The sequence below is a fragment of the Rissa tridactyla genome, chromosome Z (genome assembly GCF_028500815.1).
Source record: "Rissa tridactyla isolate bRisTri1 chromosome Z, bRisTri1.patW.cur.20221130, whole genome shotgun sequence".
NCBI classification, from domain to species: domain Eukaryota; kingdom Metazoa; phylum Chordata; class Aves; order Charadriiformes; family Laridae; genus Rissa; species Rissa tridactyla.
In genome coordinates, this window is record NC_071497.1 from 56,935,098 (window position 1) to 56,954,581 (window position 19,484).

A 19,484-nucleotide genomic window follows, 5' to 3' on the forward strand; every position below is an offset into this window, starting at 1 on the left:
GAGAGAGTTGTTTTAGGAGGGTTTCTGACAATGCTTGGAGTCCTGCGGTCTCCTCCCCCAGCACGGTGGCAAGAGGCTGGCTGGGGACATGGGGCAAGGGTGCAGAGAGAGGTTGCGGCTCCAAGAAGGGAGCCTCTCTCTCCCTGGGCCTCGGGGCTCTGCACAGCCCTGCTTCCCGGGCACGCTGGCCGCCCCACAGCTACGCCCCATTTCCCCTCCCCGCTCTGCGCGTAGGGAGCATCTTGGGAGCTCCCTGAGCTGCAGACGTGGGAGGCTGGAAAGGCCCCACTCGCTCCTCTGCCTCACGCTGAAGCCCGCGCTCCCTGCCTCCGTGCCTCCGCTGGCAGCAGAGGAATACTCACCAAGAGCAGCCAGGTTCAACAAGAAAAGGATCGTGAAGATCCTCTTCACGTTCGAGGTGACGATCTCGTTCCTGAAAAAGAGGGAGTTCTGGCTTAGCAGTGGCCAAGGGCAGAGCCCTGCACGAGGGGACTTTCTCTTCCAAGCCAAGGAGCAGGAATTTTGGAGGAGACAGGGTCTGCTGGTGGGGAGCACCGCCAGCCTCCCCCTGCTCGCCCTGACCCACTGTCACCCCTCGTCTCCGTGTCCCCACTGCGCACGTCTTGTACTCACAGGGTGGAGATGCCTGTGCTGAGGCATCTCTGGACGGCGTCCACAGCCGCTGGCAGACCAAAGACCAACCCTGGGCAAAGAAACCGCAGAAAAGCCTGAGGACCCTTCTTGAGGACACTGGTCCAACGCGTGCCAGATCCCTGCAGGGAGGCGGGCGCCGGTCCTCCCTCCCTGGGGGCAGGGGCAGGGCCGTGGTTCTGCCCTGGAGAAGGGGGCAGCTGGGCGCAGCCTGGGAGTGGGGTACAAGGGCCGGGCAGGATCCCCTCGCAGGCAGGGCACTGCTGGCGTGCCTGGGCAGGGGGGCTGGCACGAGTCCCAGCCTACCCCGTGGTTAGTGCAGTATCCCACAAAGACACGGGCACGGTAGCCATCTCCGTCATGGTCACCGGGAGACAAGGTGGCCCCAGGCCTCCCTCGGGGCAGGATGAGGCTGGGTGTGCAGGCCCGTGGCTCCCGGCCGAGCCAGGCAGGCTTGGTGCAAACACGGGGCGAAAGGCAGCACTGAACTTACGCTTCTTTTCTGCAGGCCTGCGGCGTGCGGGCCTGGGCTGTCTGGTGCCCTGAGCCTGCCGAGACCTTGCCCGGCTGCCCCTGGCCCGTCTTCTTCTCCCCATCCTCGCGAGCAACGAAGCTCTCCCGCAAGCTTAGGTGGCCTCCTTCAGCCGCAGGAGTGGTGTGTGTGCGGGCAGATCCCTCCTGGAGATAGCCGTGAGGAGAACGCCTGCCACAGGCACACAGCCAGCAGCACACCGCGAGACCACATCTTATAGCCCACGGTGCATGACCTCACAAAGCCTGTCCCCGCACGGTCTGAGGTCGTGGCTGTGATGTCAGAGGAGGAACTGCAGGAGGGGTGGGGGGGTGGAGAGAGACCCCGCTGCCCGCTTGGCCGCTGTGCTTTGCATTTGTGAGCAGACAGTGTTGAAAACACAGCAATGTTTCAGGTGGTGCTGGGCAGTGCCTGCAGAGCGCCAAGGCTTCCTCTGGTCCTCTCTGTGTGTCCCCGAGCGAGTGGGCTGAGGCTGGGCGAGAGGCTGGGAGGGGACACAGCAAGGAGAGCCAAGCCAAAGGGACCCAAGGGCTGCTCCACACCATGGATCGTCAAGCTCCGCAATAAATCCTGGGCCTTTGGTCTTTCCAACGCAGCCATTTCTTGGGGACTGGCTGGGCATCGGTGTGCTGGGGTCAACCCACCGCAGCCTGGGTCGAGAAAGGAGGGTGTTTGCTGTGTGCTTTATAGGCTCTCGGTGGACCAGGCAGGTTCCTGGGACGGGGGGGCACAGGCTGCCCCGAGGGCAGTGGGGATCTCGTGTGGTGGCACGGGGACATGGTGTGTAGCGAGCATGGCCCCCTGCCTTCCCCCTGCCTGGGCAGGGCCTGCCATGCCAGACGGGGGTGTCCCATGGAGCAAGGAGGGTTCGGTGGCTCAGGATGACACGGGCTGGGGCTGCACGGGGCTTTGGCCCACTCAGCCCCTCTGGCTCCACATCGTCATGGGGAGCTTCAGCCACCAAACTGGCCCCAGGGACATGCCAAGGGGCTGCTGCACCCCTCCATCCTCAACGGGACACACGAGCACCCAGGACACCCCAATATCCCCTTCTGGGACAAGCCAGCTTGCAGGGCCTTGCCGGGCCATGATGAGAGTGAGCACCTCTAAGGACAAAGACGGAGCCCTGCTGTGCACTGTCTCCACGCCCTGCGAGCGAAGAGCGGGGGGAGCCGCCAGTGTGGAGGCCCTGTCCAGAAGACGGGCCTTGGGAAGCCTCTGGGCTTCCGTCCCTGCCACGGCCCCCCACCGGCCACAGTCCCTCCACCGAGGGAGACCAGGGCTGTGGCCAGACCATAAGCAATGCTGAAGACCAACCTTGCTCAACGACACTGGAGAAAAGCCTGCGGACTGTTCTCTAGGTGGCCGGCCCTTCAGGGCGTATGCCAGACCCCTGCGGGAGGTGGCACTGGTCCTGTGCACTCCCTCCACAAAGCATGGGCAGGGGGCTGGGTTATGCCCCGGAGAGGGGGGCAGCCCTGCCACAGAGGGCCTGGCAGGTTCCCCTCGCAGGCAGGGCACTGACGGCGTGCCTGGGCAGGGAGAACAGATGAGGCTTTGGCCTCTTGGCCTCTACCGTACCGGTGTACCCTCTGGTTACTCCAGGATCCCACAAAGACGTGGACATGGTACCCAGCTCCACATGGGCATGCAGGGCAGGTGGCCCCAGGGCTCCCTCGGGGCTTGATGACGCTGGTTCTGCGGGGCCGTGGGTCCCGGCTAAGCCAAGCAGGCTTGGTACAGTCATGAGGAACATCGCTTCCTTTTCTCAGGCTGAACTCAACAGCACTCGGGCAGAGCTCAGACTCTCCTGCGCTCAAGGCAGGTTTCTAAGCCTCGCGGCTTTTACTATGCCTACAGCTCCTGACAGCTTCCCCCTCCGGAACAACCAGCCCTGCATTAGGCTCTGTGTGTCCTATCCACCAGCTGATGTCTCCAGGAGAGACTGTCTGCTGTCTGCTGCTCTCCTTCAGAGGGCTGTTAATGCCCCTTGTGCTCTTGGAGGAGCCCTTCTCCTCTTCATCTTGGGGAGAAACGAAGCTCTCCTCCAAGCCTATGCCCACTTGCTCCACTGCAGGAATGCTGCCTGCCCAGGGGTGGACACTCAGGCAACAGCCACCAAAATGTGGCCAAGGGAACACCTGCCATGAGCCAAGAGCCACCAGGACAGCACGAGCTCCTTCCAGGTGGGAGACAGTGGCTCACAGTGCTGTGGGGCCGGGCTTGGTGGCCACTCTCCTTTTCTCCAGCACTGCAGCTGCAGCGTGCTGGCCCTTTCCAGCTGGTGCCCTGCTCCTCGGGAGAGGGGCTACCCCTCTGGGAGGAAACAGGCAGAGCCCTGTTTTGCACTGCCTCCATGCCACGAGAGCCGAGGCCCTGGCCAGGAGACAGCCTTTGGGCAGCCTACCGGGAGACATCCCCGCCGTGCTGAGACCGAAACAGCAGCAGGCGCAGCAGGGCAGCACAACTGCTTCTCACCTCGACTGCCCCCGGCCCCCATAGCACCAACCCGCCCCTGGGCAGGCGTCTCAGAGGCCTGGCGGTCTACGGGGAGAGGGGAGCAGCTGCCCTCCTCCACAGCCCCCACCTCTTCCCAGGGCCTCTGCAGCACAAGGGCCAGAGCCCTCTCTGAAACAGCCCCCACGGCTTCTCTCCCTCACCACAGACCCACCAGGACGCAGCAGCAGCAGCAGCAGCAGCAGCAGCAGCAGCAGCAGCAGCAGCAGCACGGGGCCGGGGGTCCCAGCGAGGCGAGGGCTGGGCTCTCGCGTGGCTCTGCCAGAGGCGGCTCAGAACCCTGCACCGTGGTTGCAGCAGGGGCCCACAAACGGCTTGTGCTGGAGAGCAGCAGGAACTTGCGGGTTCCAGTCGGAGCAGTTTCCAAGGGCCGAGCCAGAGGAATCATACAATCATACAATCATAGAATCATAGGGTTGGAAGGGACCTCTGGAGATCATCAGGTCCCACCCGCCTGCCAGAGCAGGGTCATCTTAGAGCAGGTTGCCCAGGATCGTGTCCAGGTGAGTTTTGAATGTCTCCAGAGATGGAGACTCCACCGCCTCCCTGGGCAGCCTGTTCCTGTGCTTTGGCACCCTCGGGGTAAAGAAGTTCCTCCTCACGTTTCGGTGGATCTTCCTATGGTCAAGTTTGTGCCCGTGACCTCTTGTCCTGCCGCTGGGCACCACTGAAAAGAGCCTGGCCCCATCCTCCTGACACCCACCCTTGAAGTATTTAGAAGTGTTGATAAGGTCCCTGCTCAGCCGTCTTTTTTGCAGACTGAAGAGACCCAAATCCCTCAGCCTTTCCTCATAAGAGAGGTGCTCCAGTCCCCTAATCATCTTGGTAGCCCTTTGCTGCACCCTCTCCAGCAGTTCCCTGTCCCTCTTGAACCGGGGAGCCCAGAACTGGACACAGTACTCCAGGTGCGGCCTCACCAGGGCAGAGTAGCGGGGGAGGATGACCTCCCTCCACCTGCTGGCCACAGGAAGCAGGGCGGGAGGAGAGAGGGGAAGAAAATGGATGGCGTGGAGCAGGCTGTGGGGAGAGGTGTGCCAAGAGATCAGGGCTGTCTCGCCGGAGAGATGTGTTAGTGTTTCTTTTCTTCCTATATGAGAAGCAGGAGTTCATAGGTTGCTCACAGGCAAGTCCATTAGATGCGGAGAAATTCCCCGAATCAATAGGTTGGTTTGGGTTTGTGACAGACGCCCGTGGACAGTATGGCCAGACACTAGACGCGACGTGCCCTGGGACTGGAGCAATAACTGCAGGGGCTGTGATACTGCGGCAGGAGCCCTTGCGCTGGAGCTTCAGACCCCTCTAGGGTCCCAGCCATGGCTGCACCCCATGTGGGCCCCCACTAGACCCAGTCCCCAGATGTACGGTGTCCCCTGAAGGGAATGGGGGGGGAGCTCATGAGCTCTGGGGATCCTGACCCCCAACGCTGCCAGGCTCCGACGACTCCTGCCTGGGGTGAGACGCAGGGACGGCCCTCACGGAATCACGGAATCTTCAGAGTTGGAAGGGACCTCTAGAGATCATCTAGTCCAACTCCCCTGCTAGAGCAGGATTGCCTAAAGCACATCCCTCAGGGCTGCATCCAGGCGGGTCTTGAAAATCTCCAGAGAAGGGGACTCCACAGCCTCCCTGGGCAGCCCGTTCCAGTGCTCTGTCACCCTCACTGTAAAGAAGTTTTTCCGTGTATTTGAACGGAACTTCCTATGTTCTAGCTTGTGCCCATTGCCCCTTGTCCTGTCGCTGGGAACCATTGAAAAGAGCCTGGCTCCGTCCTCCTTAAACCCACCCTTTAGATACTTGTAAACGTTAATCAGGTCCCCCCTCAACCTTCTCTTCTCCAGGCTAAAGAGTCCCAGCTCTTTCAGCCTTTCCTCATAAGGGAGGTGCTCCAGTCCCATAATCATCTTGGTTGCCCTACGCTGGACTCGCTCCAGTAGTTCCCTGTCCCTCTTGAACTGGGGAGCCCAAAACTGGACACAGTACTCCAGTTGTGGCCTCACCAGTGCAGAGTAGCGGGGGAGAATGACCTCCCTCGACCTACTGGCCACAGTCTTCCCTATGCAGCCCAGGATGCCATTGGCCTTCTTGGCGACAAGGGCACACTGCTGGCTCATGGATAATTTGCTGTCTACCAGGACCCCCAGGTCCTTCTCCTCAGAGCTGCTTCCCAGCATGTCCGCCCCTAATATATACTGGTGTTTGGCATTCTTCCTTCCCAGGTGCAGGACCCTACACTTGCTTTTGTTGAACCTCATTAGGTTCTTCTCTGCCCAGCTCTCCAGCCTGTCCAGGTCACGCTGGATAGCAGCACAGTCCTCTGGAGTGTCGGCCACCCCACCCAGCTTGGTATCATCAGCAAACTTGCTGAGGATACACTCTGTCCCCTCATCTAGGTCATTAATGAATATATTGAACAAAATTGGTCCAAGTATTGACCCCTGAGGGACACCACTCGTTACAGGCCTCCAACTGGACTCTGTGCCGCTGATCACAACCCTCTGAGTTCTGTCACTCAGCCAGCCCTCGATCCACCTCACTGTCACCTCATCTAGCCCATACTTCCTCAGCTTCCTAATGAGGATGTTCTGGGAGACAGTGTCAAAAGCCTTGCTAAGGTCAAGGTAGATGACATCTACGGCTCTCCCCTCATCCAGCCAACCCGTTATAACATCATAGAAAGCTATCAGATTGGTCAGGCATGATTTGCCCTTGGTAAATCCATGCTGACCACTTCCAATAACTTCCTGTTCCTCTATGTGTTTGGAGACGACATCCAGAATGAGTCGCTCCATTACCTTCCCAGGGACAGAGGTGAGACTAACCGGCCTGTAGTTCCCTGGGTCCTCCTTCTTGCCTTTTTTGAAGATTGGAGTGATGTCAGCCTTCCTCCAGTCCTCAGGCACCTCTCCTGTTCCCCATGACCTTGTTCCTCGTGCCAAAGATTTCACCAAGGACCTTAGGCAAGGAAAGGCTATGGGAGCGTCGTCTCCTTTTGCTCGGTTAGGAAACATCTCCTTGGTGGAGAGAAAGCGGAAAGCCTGAGGAAGGCCTCAGCCTGCGAAAGGCAGAAGTTGGCAGCTTTGAGGGGGCCTCTGAAACGACATTGCTCTGCACCAGACTAACGGCCGCATCCCTCTGCTCTGTTTCTCAGTTTTCTGCTTTAATTTTTATTGAGGGAAGAAGGTCTACACAGGCGTCCGGCCGACGGCCTTCCTTCCCACGATCTTCCCATGCACCCGCACTCGATACACGGTTTTCCCCAGTTGCTCTGCAGGCCAAGTTTCAGAAACCGAAAGCCTCTGGGAATCCCATTCTGCAAAGAAACCGTGGCAAAAAGCAGCGTTACTCCGGGGTGTAAAGAGTGAGAGCAGGCTCTGTGCGTCTTCCTCTGACCGCCCGGCCTCTGCCCCGGGCCCTTCTCCCCTCCCCTCCTCCCACGCAGGCGGCAAAGGACCCCTGTGCCCCTGCAGAGCAAACGCCCGGCCTCGGGGAGGTGGCGGGCAGCCGTGGAAACCTGCGGCTCGCTGGTGCCGGGGAAGCAGGGCCCAGGGAAAGTCCTGCTGCCAGGGCAAGGTGCTGGGCGTCCGCCCTGCCACCGCCTGCCCGGTGGCTGCAGCTGGGGAGCTGCAGGGTCCAACACAGACATGGGGCTGATCTGCTCTTCCTTCTGCTTTTGCCTCCCTGACGGATGCCACTCTTCCCCCGCATCCCACCCATGTTTCTCTCGGCCACGGTCAGGCCCCTGTCCCAGCAGGGACCGTCTGCACTTCTTCTGCAAGCGGCTTGCTGGCCAACCGGCGTTGCTGCCCTGGCCTCTTGCCCAGACGCACACACTGTACCTGCAGAGGGAAGCTCTGATTTGGCCCTTTCTGCAAAGTGTAGGTGAATGTCCCCAGCAGAGTTTCTTGCTCGCCTTCCTCATCTGGTCCCTTGGACATAAAGCACAGGGGAGGAAGTCAGTCATGACCCGAGCACCAGGAAACACTCATGCCAGACCCGCGCCCGTCATCTGCACCCCACTCCTGCGGCTCCAGTGCGGTCTGGCGCAGGATGCGGTGGGGCTGAGTGTCCTCCTTGTGTGTTGCTCAGGGGCCCGGAGGTGCTGGGCCAAAAGGTGCCGAGGGAGCCTTAGGAGGGGTGATACCACCCGGCACGTCCCTTGAAATGTCCCCTCAGGGAACGGCAGAATCTCGGCAGATGCGCAGAGAGCAGCAAGTCCCCGTTAGAGCTTTTGCCCGTGGCCAGATCCCAACCCCCAGTGCCCGGCAGAGACTTACAGAGACAATGAAATCTCGGGGGGCACTGCTGACAGTCCCCAGCGCAGAGGCCATCTTTGAGGTTTGATCTCTGGTGATGGCTGTCGCTTGTATTTGTGTGGGGGACCGGATCAGCCGCTTGCTCCGAGACCATTGGAAAGGCCAGTAGTATCCTGGCAAGGCATCCGGCTGAAAGCGGAGAGCAAGAGGATGGAACGTGAGGGCGTGATGGGAACAGGAGGACATGACGGGGCCCCTGTGCTCCTGTGGAGCCAGGAGCACAGGCGGCACTGCCCCTGTGGGCTGTGCTTGTGCTCGAAACGAATGGCGTGTTGGGAAGCGGACAGGAGCTCTGCAGCCAGCAGCTCTGCAGCCTCCCACCCCCTCCACTGCCCCCGCGGGAGAGGGACAATCAGAGCTGTGGCAGGGAAATGGGGTCCCGAAGGAGAAGTATCTTCACCCAGCAGGGACCAGGGAGGGTGGGCAGGAAGCTCAGCTCAGCGCAGCCCCTTTCTGAGGGCAACTGCTGTTTTCTAGGGAGCCAAGCCCTGTGGGAGACCTCAGGTGCCTGGCACCGCCCCGGTGCCGGGGCCTTGGGCAACGCCATTGGCCTGAGGGGAGATGCCCCAGGACTTGCCCCACACCTTCAAAGAGGCAAGAGAAGCAGCAATGACGGTTTCTGCTCCTGTACCTGCACAAAGGTGTCCTGGGGGGCTGGAGCACACAGGAACCAAAACACCCTGCAGAGTCCTGCAGAGCTGCTGGACGATCTCTGCAGGTCCACGGCAGCCCCTGAAGGGAGAAGAGCGCAGGTGACTGCAAAAGGCCCAGGCTCAGAGCACCTGGTGGTTGCAGGCAACTACTAAGGCTGCCTGCCAGCCCCACAGCCAGCAGCGCACGCTTGGAGGTGCCCCAGGAGAAGGAGGGGATCCCCGTGCCCCACGCCCCTCCCGGCTGCACAAAGAGAAGGTCTGCGGGTGCTGGGAGACAGCAAGCCCCCTGGGGAAGAGCTGCAGACCCAAGCCGAGGCCGCGCTGCGTGGACAGCCCGTCCGCTCGCTTTTGTTCCCCAGCAAAGCTCAGCGGAGAGGGAGAGGGCAGAAATGCTGCCAGGGGCACCAGCGAGGGGTCCGACGGCAGGGCTGGGCCCAGCTCTGCCACAGTCACGCTCTTGGGCACCGTGGTTTCGTTCAATCTCCCTACGCTTTGTCGAGCAGAGTCTGCAGCGCAGCCTCCTTTTGGGAGCACTGAGCAGGAGTTCAGTGCGATGAGAGCCCTGCCTGCCTGCGTCCATCCGTACCTGCCTCTTTCAGAGCCCAGTCAGACATCTGCGTGCTTGCAGACATTGCCTCTCCCATTTGCCAAACTTCCTGGAAAGACACATGGGAGCAGGGGAAATGACCACAGGTCCCTTGGCCAGGGCAAGGGGCTTTAGAGCGGAGAAGCTCGACCAGCAGCCCCTGGCAGGGGATGGCTGTGTGGGGTGAGCAGGAAAAGCCCACCAAGTGGCCCAGGAAGGGCCTTGCCCGTCCCAGCCCTCTTTCCCAAAGTGCAGCATCACCTCCTTCCTAGCATCAATCTCTGCAGCCAGGCGCCTGATCTCCTTCCTCAGGAGTTCCATTGCTGGGGATTGTTCCCTGCAGTCACCAGGAAAGCAGATCTCGTCAGAGCGCTGCCCAGCCCCTCCCAGAGCCTCCAAGCTCAGGGAGAGCAGAGAGAGGGGCGCTCGAGCCCCCTTTTCTTTCCCTGGTTTGTAAGCGCTTCCCTCCCCGTCCGGGTTGAGCAAAAGGCCCAGGCAGGAGCGAAAGGCACGAGCCCTGGGCACAGTGCAAGGGAAGGCAAATAGCACGGGCTCATCTGCCGCTAGCCCGCCAAAGGTGCTGCAGGTGAGGAGAGAGGAGAGGGCTCTTACCGTAGGGACCACAGGTTGGCTGATGCCTGCCCCAGCGGCACCTGAAAGAGAAAGGCTCTCCCTTTGAGTCCCCGAGCTGCCGGGGCTTTCCAGAGCCGGTGGCTCTAGGAAGGCACGGCAGAAGCTGCTGCTGGTTCTCTGGGTCACTGCCTGGAAGCGGAGCGCTGGGCCATTTCCCCACCCATCGCCAGCAGGGCTCCTCCGTGGGCCTTTCCTGTCCCACAGCAGCAGTCACTGACCTGTGCCACATCCTCTGCCCCCTGCATCCACATGAGCTGCAGGATCCCGCAGCAGGAACCAACTGTAATTCACATGAGCAAGAGAGAGTTGTTTTAGGAGGGTTTCTGACAATGCTTGGAGTCCTGCGGTCTCCTCCCCCAGCACGGTGGCAAGAGGCTGGCTGGGGACATGGGGCAAGGGTGCAGAGAGAGGTTGCGGCTCCAAGAAGGGAGCCTCTCTCTCCCTGGGCCTCGGGGCTCTGCACAGCCCTGCTTCCCGGGCACGCTGGCCGCCCCACAGCTACGCCCCATTTCCCCTCCCCGCTCTGCGCGTAGGGAGCATCTTGGGAGCTCCCTGAGCTGCAGACGTGGGAGGCTGGAAAGGCCCCACTCGCTCCTCTGCCTCACGCTGAAGCCCGCGCTCCCTGCCTCCGTGCCTCCGCTGGCAGCAGAGGAATACTCACCAAGAGCAGCCAGGTTCAACAAGAAAAGGATCGTGAAGATCCTCTTCACGTTCGAGGTGACGATCTCGTTCCTGAAAAAGAGGGAGTTCTGGCTTAGCAGTGGCCAAGGGCAGAGCCCTGCACGAGGGGACTTTCTCTTCCAAGCCAAGGAGCAGGAATTTTGGAGGAGACAGGGTCTGCTGGTGGGGAGCACCGCCAGCCTCCCCCTGCTCGCCCTGACCCACTGTCACCCCTCGTCTCCGTGTCCCCACTGCGCACGTCTTGTACTCACAGGGTGGAGATGCCTGTGCTGAGGCATCTCTGGACGGCGTCCACAGCCGCTGGCAGACCGAAGACCAACCCTGGGCAAAGAAACCGCAGAAAAGCCTGAGGACCCTTCTTGAGGACACTGGTCCAACGCGTGCCAGATCCCTGCAGGGAGGCGGGCGCCGGTCCTCCCTCCCTGGGGGCAGGGGCAGGGCCGTGGTTCTGCCCTGGAGAAGGGGGCAGCTGGGCGCAGCCTGGGAGTGGGGTACAAGGGCCGGGCAGGATCCCCTCGCAGGCAGGGCACTGCTGGCGTGCCTGGGCAGGGGGGCTGGCACGAGTCCCAGCCTACCCCGTGGTTAGTGCAGTATCCCACAAAGACACGGGCACGGTAGCCATCTCCGTCATGGTCACCGGGAGACAAGGTGGCCCCAGGCCTCCCTCGGGGCAGGATGAGGCTGGGTGTGCAGGCCCGTGGCTCCCGGCCGAGCCAGGCAGACTTGGTGCAAACACGGGGCGAAAGGCAGCACTGAACTTACGCTTCTTTTCTGCAGGCCTGCGGCGTGCGGGCCTGGGCTGTCTGGTGCCCTGAGCCTGCCGAGACCTTGCCCGGCTGCCCCTGGCCCGTCTTCTTCTCCCCATCCTCGCGAGCAACGAAGCTCTCCCGCAAGCTTAGGTGGCCTCCTTCAGCCGCAGGAGTGGTGTGTGTGCGGGCAGATCCCTCCTGGAGATAGCCGTGAGGGGAACGCCTGCCACAGGCACACAGCCAGCAGCACACCGCGAGACCACATCTTATAGCCCACGGTGCATGACCTCACAAAGCCTGTCCCCGCACGGTCTGAGGTCGTGGCTGTGATGTCAGAGGAGGAACTGCAGGAGGGGTGGGGGGGTGGAGAGAGACCCCGCTGCCCGCTTGGCCGCTGTGCTTTGCATTTGTGAGCAGACAGTGTTGAAAACACAGCAATGTTTCAGGTGGTGCTGGGCAGTGCCTGCAGAGCGCCAAGGCTTCCTCTGGTCCTCTCTGTGTGTCCCCGAGCGAGTGGGCTGAGGCTGGGCGAGAGGCTGGGAGGGGACACAGCAAGGAGAGCCAAGCCAAAGGGACCCAAAGGCTGCTCCACACCATGGATCGTCAAGCTCCGCAATAAATCCTGGGCCTTTGGTCTTTCCAACGCAGCCATTTCTTGGGGACTGGCTGGGCATCGGTGTGCTGGGGTCAACCCACCGCAGCCTGGGTCGAGAAAGGAGGGTGTTTGCTGTGTGCTTTATAGGCTCTCGGTGGACCAGGCAGGTTCCTGGGACGGGGGGGCACAGGCTGCCCCGAGGGCAGTGGGGATCTCGTGTGGTGGCACGGGGACATGGTGTGTAGCGAGCATGGCCCCCTGCCTTCCCCCTGCCTGGGCAGGGCCTGCCATGCCAGATGGGGGTGTCCCATGGAGCAAGGAGGGTTCGGTGGCTCAGGGTGACACGGGCTGGGGCTGCACGGGGCTTTGGCCCACTCAGCCCCTCTGGCTCCACATCGTCATGGGGAGCTTCAGCCACCAAACTGGCCCCAGGGACATGCCAAGGGGCTGCTGCGCCCCTCCATCCTCAACGGGACACACGAGCACCCAGGACACCCCAATATCCCCTTCTGGGACAAGCCAGCTTGCAGGGCCTTGCCGGGCCATGATGAGAGTGAGCACCTCTAAGGACAAAGACGGAGCCCTGCTGTGCACTGTCTCCACGCCCTGCGAGCGAAGAGCGGGGGGAGCCGCCAGTGTGGAGGCCCTGTCCAGAAGACGGGCCTTGGGAAGCCTCTGGGCTTCCGTCCCTGCCACGGCCCCCCACCGGCCACAGTCCCTCCACCGAGGGAGACCAGGGCTGTGGCCAGACCATAAGCAATGCTGAAGACCAACCTTGCTCAACGACACTGGAGAAAAGCCTGCGGACTGTTCTCTAGGTGGCCGGCCCTTCAGGGCGTATGCCAGACCCCTGCGGGAGGTGGCACTGGTCCTGTGCACTCCCTCCACAAAGCATGGGCAGGGGGCTGGGTTATGCCCCGGAGAGGGGGGCAGCCCTGCCACAGAGGGCCTGGCAGGTTCCCCTCGCAGGCAGGGCGCTGACGGCGTGCCTGGGCAGGGAGAACAGATGAGGCTTTGGCCTCTTGGCCTCTACCGTACCGGTGTACCCTCTGGTTACTCCAGGATCCCACAAAGACGTGGACATGGTACCCAGCTCCACATGGGCATGCAGGGCAGGTGGCCCCAGGGCTCCCTTGGGGCTTGATGACGCTGGTTCTGCGGGGCCGTGGGTCCCGGCTAAGCCAAGCAGGCTTGGTACAGTCATGAGGAACATCGCTTCCTTTTCTCAGGCTGAACTCAACAGCACTCGGGCAGAGCTCAGACTCTCCTGCGCTCAAGGCAGGTTTCTAAGCCTCGCGGCTTTTACTATGCCTACAGCTCCTGACAGCTTCCCCCTCCGGAACAACCAGCCCTGCATTAGGCTCTGTGTGTCCTATCCACCAGCTGATGTCTCCAGGAGAGACTGTCTGCTGTCTGCTGCTCTCCTTCAGAGGGCTGTTAATGCCCCTTGTGCTCTTGGAGGAGCCCTTCTCCTCTTCATCTTGGGGAGAAACGAAGCTCTCCTCCAAGCCTATGCCCACTTGCTCCACTGCAGGAATGCTGCCTGCCCAGGGGTGGACACTCAGGCAACAGCCACCAAAATGTGGCCAAGGGAACACCTGCCATGAGCCAAGAGCCACCAGGACAGCACGAGCTCCTTCCAGGTGGGAGACAGTGGCTCACAGTGCCGTGGGGCCGGGCTTGGTGGCCACTCTCCTTTTCTCCAGCACTGCAGCTGCAGCGTGCTGGCCCTTTCCAGCTGGTGCCCTGCTCCTCGGGAGAGGGGCTACCCCTCTGGGAGGAAACAGGCAGAGCCCTGTTTTGCACTGCCTCCATGCCACGAGAGCCGAGGCCCTGGCCAGGAGACAGCCTTTGGGCAGCCTACCGGGAGACATCCCCGCCGTGCTGAGACCGAAACAGCAGCAGGCGCAGCAGGGCAGCACAACTGCTTCTCACCTCGACTGCCCCCGGCCCCCATAGCACCAACCCGCCCCTGGGCAGGCGTCTCAGAGGCCTGGCGGTCTACGGGGAGAGGGGAGCAGCTGCCCTCCTCCACAGCCCCCACCTCTTCCCAGGGCCTCTGCAGCACAAGGGCCAGAGCCCTCTCTGAAACAGCCCCCACGGCTTCTCTCCCTCACCACAGACCCACCAGGACGCAGCAGCAGCAGCAGCAGCAGCAGCACGGGGCCGGGGGTCCCAGCGAGGCGAGGGCTGGGCTCTCGCGTGGCTCTGCCAGAGGCGGCTCAGAACCCTGCACCGTGGTTGCAGCAGGGGCCCACAAACGGCTTGTGCTGGAGAGCAGCAGGAACTTGCGGGTTCCAGTCGGAGCAGTTTCCAAGGGCCGAGCCAGAGGAATCATACAATCATACAATCATAGAATCATAGGGTTGGAAGGGACCTCTGGAGATCATCAGGTCCCACCCGCCTGCCAGAGCAGGGTCGTCTTAGAGCAGGTTGCCCAGGATCGTGTCCAGGTGAGTTTTGAATGTCTCCAGAGATGGAGACTCCACCGCCTCCCTGGGCAGCCTGTTCCTGTGCTTTGGCACCCTCGGGGTAAAGAAGTTCCTCCTCACGTTTCGGTGGATCTTCCTATGGTCAAGTTTGTGCCCGTGACCTCTTGTCCTGCCGCTGGGCACCACTGAAAAGAGCCTGGCCCCATCCTCCTGACACCCACCCTTGAAGTATTTAGAAGTGTTGATAAGGTCCCTGCTCAGCCGTCTTTTTTGCAGACTGAAGAGACCCAAATCCCTCAGCCTTTCCTCATAAGAGAGGTGCTCCAGTCCCCTAATCATCTTGGTAGCCCTTTGCTGCACCCTCTCCAGCAGTTCCCTGTCCCTCTTGAACCGGGGAGCCCAGAACTGGACACAGTACTCCAGGTGCGGCCTCACCAGGGCAGAGTAGCGGGGGAGGATGACCTCCCTCCACCTGCTGGCCACAGGAAGCAGGGCGGGAGGAGAGAGGGGAAGAAAATGGGTGGCGTGGAGCAGGCTGTGGGGAGAGGTGTGCCAAGAGATCAGGGCTGTCTCGCCGGAGAGATGTGTTAGTGTTTCTTTTCTTCCTATATGAGAAGCAGGAGTTCATAGGTTGCTCACAGGCAAGTCCATTAGATGCGGAGAAATTCCCCGAATCAATAGGTTGGTTTGGGTTTGTGACAGACGCCCGTGGACAGTATGGCCAGACACTAGACGCGACGTGCCCTGGGACTGGAGCAATAACTGCAGGGGCTGTGATACTGCGGCAGGAGCCCTTGCGCTGGAGCTTCAGACCCCTCTAGGGTCCCAGCCATGGCTGCACCCCATGTGGGCCCCCACTAGACCCAGTCCCCAGATGTACGGTGTCCCCTGAAGGGAATGGGGGGGGAGCTCATGAGCTCTGGGGATCCTGACCCCCAACGCTGCCAGGCTCCGACGACTCCTGCCTGGGGTGAGACGCAGGGACGGCCCTCACGGAATCACGGAATCTTCAGAGTTGGAAGGGACCTCTAGAGATCATCTAGTCCAACTCCCCTGCTAGAGCAGGATTGCCTAAAGCACATCCCTCAGGGCTGCATCCAGGCGGGTCTTGAAAATCTCCAGAGAAGGGGACTCCACAGCCTCCCTGGGCAGCCCGTTCCAGTGCTCTGTCACCCTCACTGTAAAGAAGTTTTTCCGTGTATTTGAACGGAACTTCCTATGTTCTAGCTTGTGCCCATTGCCCCTTGTCCTGTCGCTGGGAACCATTGAAAAGAGCCTGGCTCCGTCCTCCTTAAACCCACCCTTTAGATACTTGTAAACGTTAATCAGGTCCCCCCTCAACCTTCTCTTCTCCAGGCTAAAGAGTCCCAGCTCTTTCAGCCTTTCCTCATAAGGGAGGTGCTCCAGTCCCATAATCATCTTGGTTGCCCTACGCTGGACTCGCTCCAGTAGTTCCCTGTCCCTCTTGAACTGGGGAGCCCAAAACTGGACACAGTACTCCAGTTGTGGCCTCACCAGTGCAGAGTAGAGGGGGAGAATGACCTCCCTCGACCTACTGGCCACAGTCTTCCCTATGCAGCCCAGGATGCCATTGGCCTTCTTGGCGACAAGGGCACACTGCTGGCTCATGGATAATTTGCTGTCTACCAGGACCCCCAGGTCCTTCTCCTCAGAGCTGCTTCCCAGCATGTCCGCCCCTAATATATACTGGTGTTTGGCATTCTTCCTTCCCAGGTGCAGGACCCTACACTTGCTTTTGTTGAACCTCATTAGGTTCTTCTCTGCCCAGCTCTCCAGCCTGTCCAGGTCACGCTGGATAGCAGCACAGTCCTCTGGAGTGTCGGCCACCCCACCCAGCTTGGTATCATCAGCAAACTTGCTGAGGATACACTCTGTCCCCTCATCTAGGTCATTAATGAATATATTGAACAAAATTGGTCCAAGTATTGACCCCTGAGGGACACCACTCGTTACAGGCCTCCAACTGGACTCTGTGCCGCTGATCACAACCCTCTGAGTTCTGTCACTCAGCCAGCCCTCGATCCACCTCACTGTCACCTCATCTAGCCCATACTTCCTCAGCTTCCTAATGAGGATGTTCTGGGAGACAGTGTCAAAAGCCTTGCTAAGGTCAAGGTAGATGACATCTACGGCTCTCCCCTCATCCAGCCAACCCGTTATAACATCATAGAAAGCTATCAGATTGGTCAGGCATGATTTGCCCTTGGTAAATCCATGCTGACCACTTCCAATAACTTCCTGTTCCTCTATGTGTTTGGAGACGACATCCAGAATGAGTCGCTCCATTACCTTCCCAGGGACAGAGGTGAGACTAACCGGCCTGTAGTTCCCTGGGTCCTCCTTCTTGCCTTTTTTGAAGATTGGAGTGATGTCAGCCTTCCTCCAGTCCTCAGGCACCTCTCCTGTTCCCCATGACCTTGTTCCTCGTGCCAAAGATTTCACCAAGGACCTTAGGCAAGGAAAGGCTATGGGAGCGTCGTCTCCTTTTGCTCGGTTAGGAAACATCTCCTTGGTGGAGAGAAAGCGGAAAGCCTGAGGAAGGCCTCAGCCTGCGAAAGGCAGAAGTTGGCAGCTTTGAGGGGGCCTCTGAAACGACATTGCTCTGCACCAGACTAACGGCCGCATCCCTCTGCTCTGTTTCTCAGTTTTCTGCTTTAATTTTTATTGAGGGAAGAAGGTCTACACAGGCGTCCGGCCGACGGCCTTCCTTCCCACGATCTTCCCATGCACCCGCACTCGATACACGGTTTTCCCCAGTTGCTCTGCAGGCCAAGTTTCAGAAACCGAAAGCCTCTGGGAATCCCATTCTGCAAAGAAACCGTGGCAAAAAGCAGCGTTACTCCGGGGTGTAAAGAGTGAGAGCAGGCTCTGTGCGTCTTCCTCTGACCGCCCGGCCTCTGCCCCGGGCCCTTCTCCCCTCCCCTCCTCCCACGCAGGCGGCAAAGGACCCCTGTGCCCCTGCAGAGCAAACGCCCGGCCTCGGGGAGGTGGCGGGCAGCCGTGGAAACCTGCGGCTCGCTGGTGCCGGGGAAGCAGGGCCCAGGGAAAGTCCTGCTGCCAGGGCAAGGTGCTGGGCGTCCGCCCTGCCACCGCCTGCCCGGTGGCTGCAGCTGGGGAGCTGCAGGGTCCAACACAGACATGGGGCTGATCTGCTCTTCCTTCTGCTTTTGCCTCCCTGACGGATGCCACTCTTCCCCCGCATCCCACCCATGTTTCTCTCGGCCACGGTCAGGCCCCTGTCCCAGCAGGGACCGTCTGCACTTCTTCTGCAAGCGGCTTGCTGGCCAACCGGCGTTGCTGCCCTGGCCTCTTGCCCAGACGCACACACTGTACCTGCAGAGGGAAGCTCTGATTTGGCCCTTTCTGCAAAGTGTAGGTGAATGTCCCCAGCAGAGTTTCTTGCTCGCCTTCCTCATCTGGTCCCTTGGACATAAAGCACAGGGGAGGAAGTCAGTCATGACCCGAGCACCAGGAAACACTCATGCCAGACCCGCGCCCGTCATCTGCACCCCACTCCTGCGGCTCCAGTGCGGTCTGGCGCAGGATGCGGTGGGGCTGAGTGTCCTCCTTGTGTGTTGCTCAGGGGCCCGGAGGTGCTGGGCCAAAAGGTGCCGAGGGAGCCTTAGGAGGGGTGATACCACCCGGCACGTCCCTTGAAATGTCCCCTCAGGGAACGGCAGAATCTCGGCAGATGCGCAGAGAGCAGCAAGTCCCCGTTAGAGCTTTTGCCCGTGGCCAGATCCCAACCCCCAGTGCCCGGCAGAGACTTACAGAGACAATGAAATCTCGGGGGGCACTGCTGACAGTCCCCAGCGCAGAGGCCATCTTTGAGGTTTGATCTCTGGTGATGGCTGTCGCTTGTATTTGTGTGGGGGACCGGATCAGCCGCTTGCTCCGAGACCATTGGAAAGGCCAGTAGTATCCTGGCAAGGCATCCGGCTGAAAGCGGAGAGCAAGAGGATGGAACGTGAGGGCGTGATGGGAACAGGAGGACATGACGGGGCCCCTGTGCTCCTGTGGAGCCAGGAGCACAGGCGGCACTGCCCCTGTGGGCTGTGCTTGTGCTCGAAACGAATGGCGTGTTGGGAAGCGGACAGGAGCTCTGCAGCCAGCAGCTCTGCAGCCTCCCACCCCCTCCACTGCCCCCGCGGGAGAGGGACAATCAGAGCTGTGGCAGGGAAATGGGGTCCCGAAGGAGAAGTATCTTCACCCAGCAGGGACCAGGGAGGGTGGGCAGGAAGCTCAGCTCAGCGCAGCCCCTTTCTGAGGGCAACTGCTGTTTTCTAGGGAGCCAAGCCCTGTGGGAGACCTCAGGTGCCTGGCACCGCCCCGGTGCCGGGGCCTTGGGCAACGCCATTGGCCTGAGGGGAGATGCCCCAGGACTTGCCCCACACCTTCAAAGAGGCAAGAGAAGCAGCAATGACGGTTTCTGCTCCTGTACCTGCACAAAGGTGTCCTGGGGGGCTGGAGCACACAGGAACCAAAACACCCTGCAGAGTCCTGCAGAGCTGCTGGACGATCTCTGCAGGTCCACGGCAGCCCCTGAAGGGAGAAGAGCGCAGGTGACTGCAAAAGGCCCAGGCTCAGAGCACCTGGTGGTTGCAGGCAACTACTAAGGCTGCCTGCCAGCCCCACAGCCAGCAGCGCACGCTTGGAGGTGCCCCAGGAGAAGGAGGGGATCCCCGTGCCCCACGCCCCTCCCGGCTGCACAAAGAGAAGGTCTGCGGGTGCTGGGAGACAGCAAGCCCCCTGGGGAAGAGCTGCAGACCCAAGCCGAGGCCGCGCTGCGTGGACAGCCCGTCCGCTCGCTTTTGTTCCCCAGCAAAGCTCAGCGGAGAGGGAGAGGGCAGAAATGCTGCCAGGGGCACCAGCGAGGGGTCCGACGGCAGGGCTGGGCCCAGCTCTGCCACAGTCACGCTCTTGGGCACCGTGGTTTCGTTCAATCTCCCTACGCTTTGTCGAGCAGAGTCTGCAGCGCAGCCTCCTTTTGGGAGCACTGAGCAGGAGTTCAGTGCGATGAGAGCCCTGCCTGCCTGCGTCCATCCGTACCTGCCTCTTTCAGAGCCCAGTCAGACATCTGCGTGCTTGCAGACATTGCCTCTCCCATTTGCCAAACTTCCT

At 60.8% G+C, this 19,484-nt stretch overlaps 2 protein-coding genes and 1 long non-coding RNA gene across 3 annotated transcripts; all 3 read right to left on the bottom strand.

Annotated features, from left to right (window-relative positions):
- Positions 1 to 12: 12 nt before the first annotated feature.
- LOC128903077 (sperm-associated antigen 4 protein-like) lies at positions 13 to 9,310 on the bottom strand. Its single transcript, XM_054186983.1, has 8 exons — positions 9,253 to 9,310; positions 8,645 to 8,745; positions 7,975 to 8,142; positions 7,537 to 7,626; positions 6,919 to 7,010; positions 1,145 to 1,354; positions 363 to 433; positions 13 to 80 (listed from the first exon to the last, which is right to left on the bottom strand). Exons 1-8 carry the CDS (start codon positions 9,308 to 9,310, stop codon positions 13 to 15), a joined length of 858 nt encoding a protein of 285 aa, XP_054042958.1.
- A 30-nt stretch (positions 9,311 to 9,340) lies between these two features.
- Positions 9,341 to 10,166, bottom strand: LOC128902613 (uncharacterized). Its single transcript, XR_008463841.1, has 3 exons — positions 10,104 to 10,166; positions 9,865 to 9,905; positions 9,341 to 9,589 (listed from the first exon to the last, which is right to left on the bottom strand). It is a non-coding gene; the product is annotated as an uncharacterized LOC128902613 (long non-coding RNA).
- Positions 10,167 to 10,196: 30 nt separating this feature from the next.
- Positions 10,197 to 19,470, bottom strand: LOC128903079 (sperm-associated antigen 4 protein-like). The gene is made up of 8 exons (XM_054186984.1): positions 19,413 to 19,470; positions 18,805 to 18,905; positions 18,135 to 18,302; positions 17,697 to 17,786; positions 17,079 to 17,170; positions 11,329 to 11,538; positions 10,547 to 10,617; positions 10,197 to 10,264 (listed from the first exon to the last, which is right to left on the bottom strand). The coding sequence occupies exons 1-8, from the start codon at positions 19,468 to 19,470 to the stop codon at positions 10,197 to 10,199; spliced, it is 858 nt and encodes a 285-aa protein (XP_054042959.1).
- Positions 19,471 to 19,484: the final 14 nt, after the last annotated feature.

Coding starts and splice junctions, on each gene's coding strand:
- LOC128903079 (XM_054186984.1), bottom strand. CDS start 19,470: ATGGGAGAGGCAATGTCTGCAAGCACGCAGATGTCTGACTGGGCTCTG. Junction 18,906..19,412: donor CTGGGCTCTGAAAGAGGCAG/GTACGGATGGAC, acceptor TTCTCCCTTCAG/GGGCTGCCGTGGACCTGCAG. Junction 17,787..18,134: donor CCCGAGATTTCATTGTCTCT/GTAAGTCTCTGC, acceptor TTTATGTCCAAG/GGACCAGATGAGGAAGGCGA.
- LOC128903077 (XM_054186983.1), bottom strand. CDS start 9,310: ATGGGAGAGGCAATGTCTGCAAGCACGCAGATGTCTGACTGGGCTCTG. Junction 434..1,144: donor CAGGCCTGCAGAAAAGAAGC/GTAAGTTCAGTG, acceptor CCTCTTTTTCAG/GAACGAGATCGTCACCTCGA. Junction 81..362: donor GTTGAACCTGGCTGCTCTTG/GTGAGTATTCCT, acceptor CCATGTCCCCAG/CCAGCCTCTTGCCACCGTGC.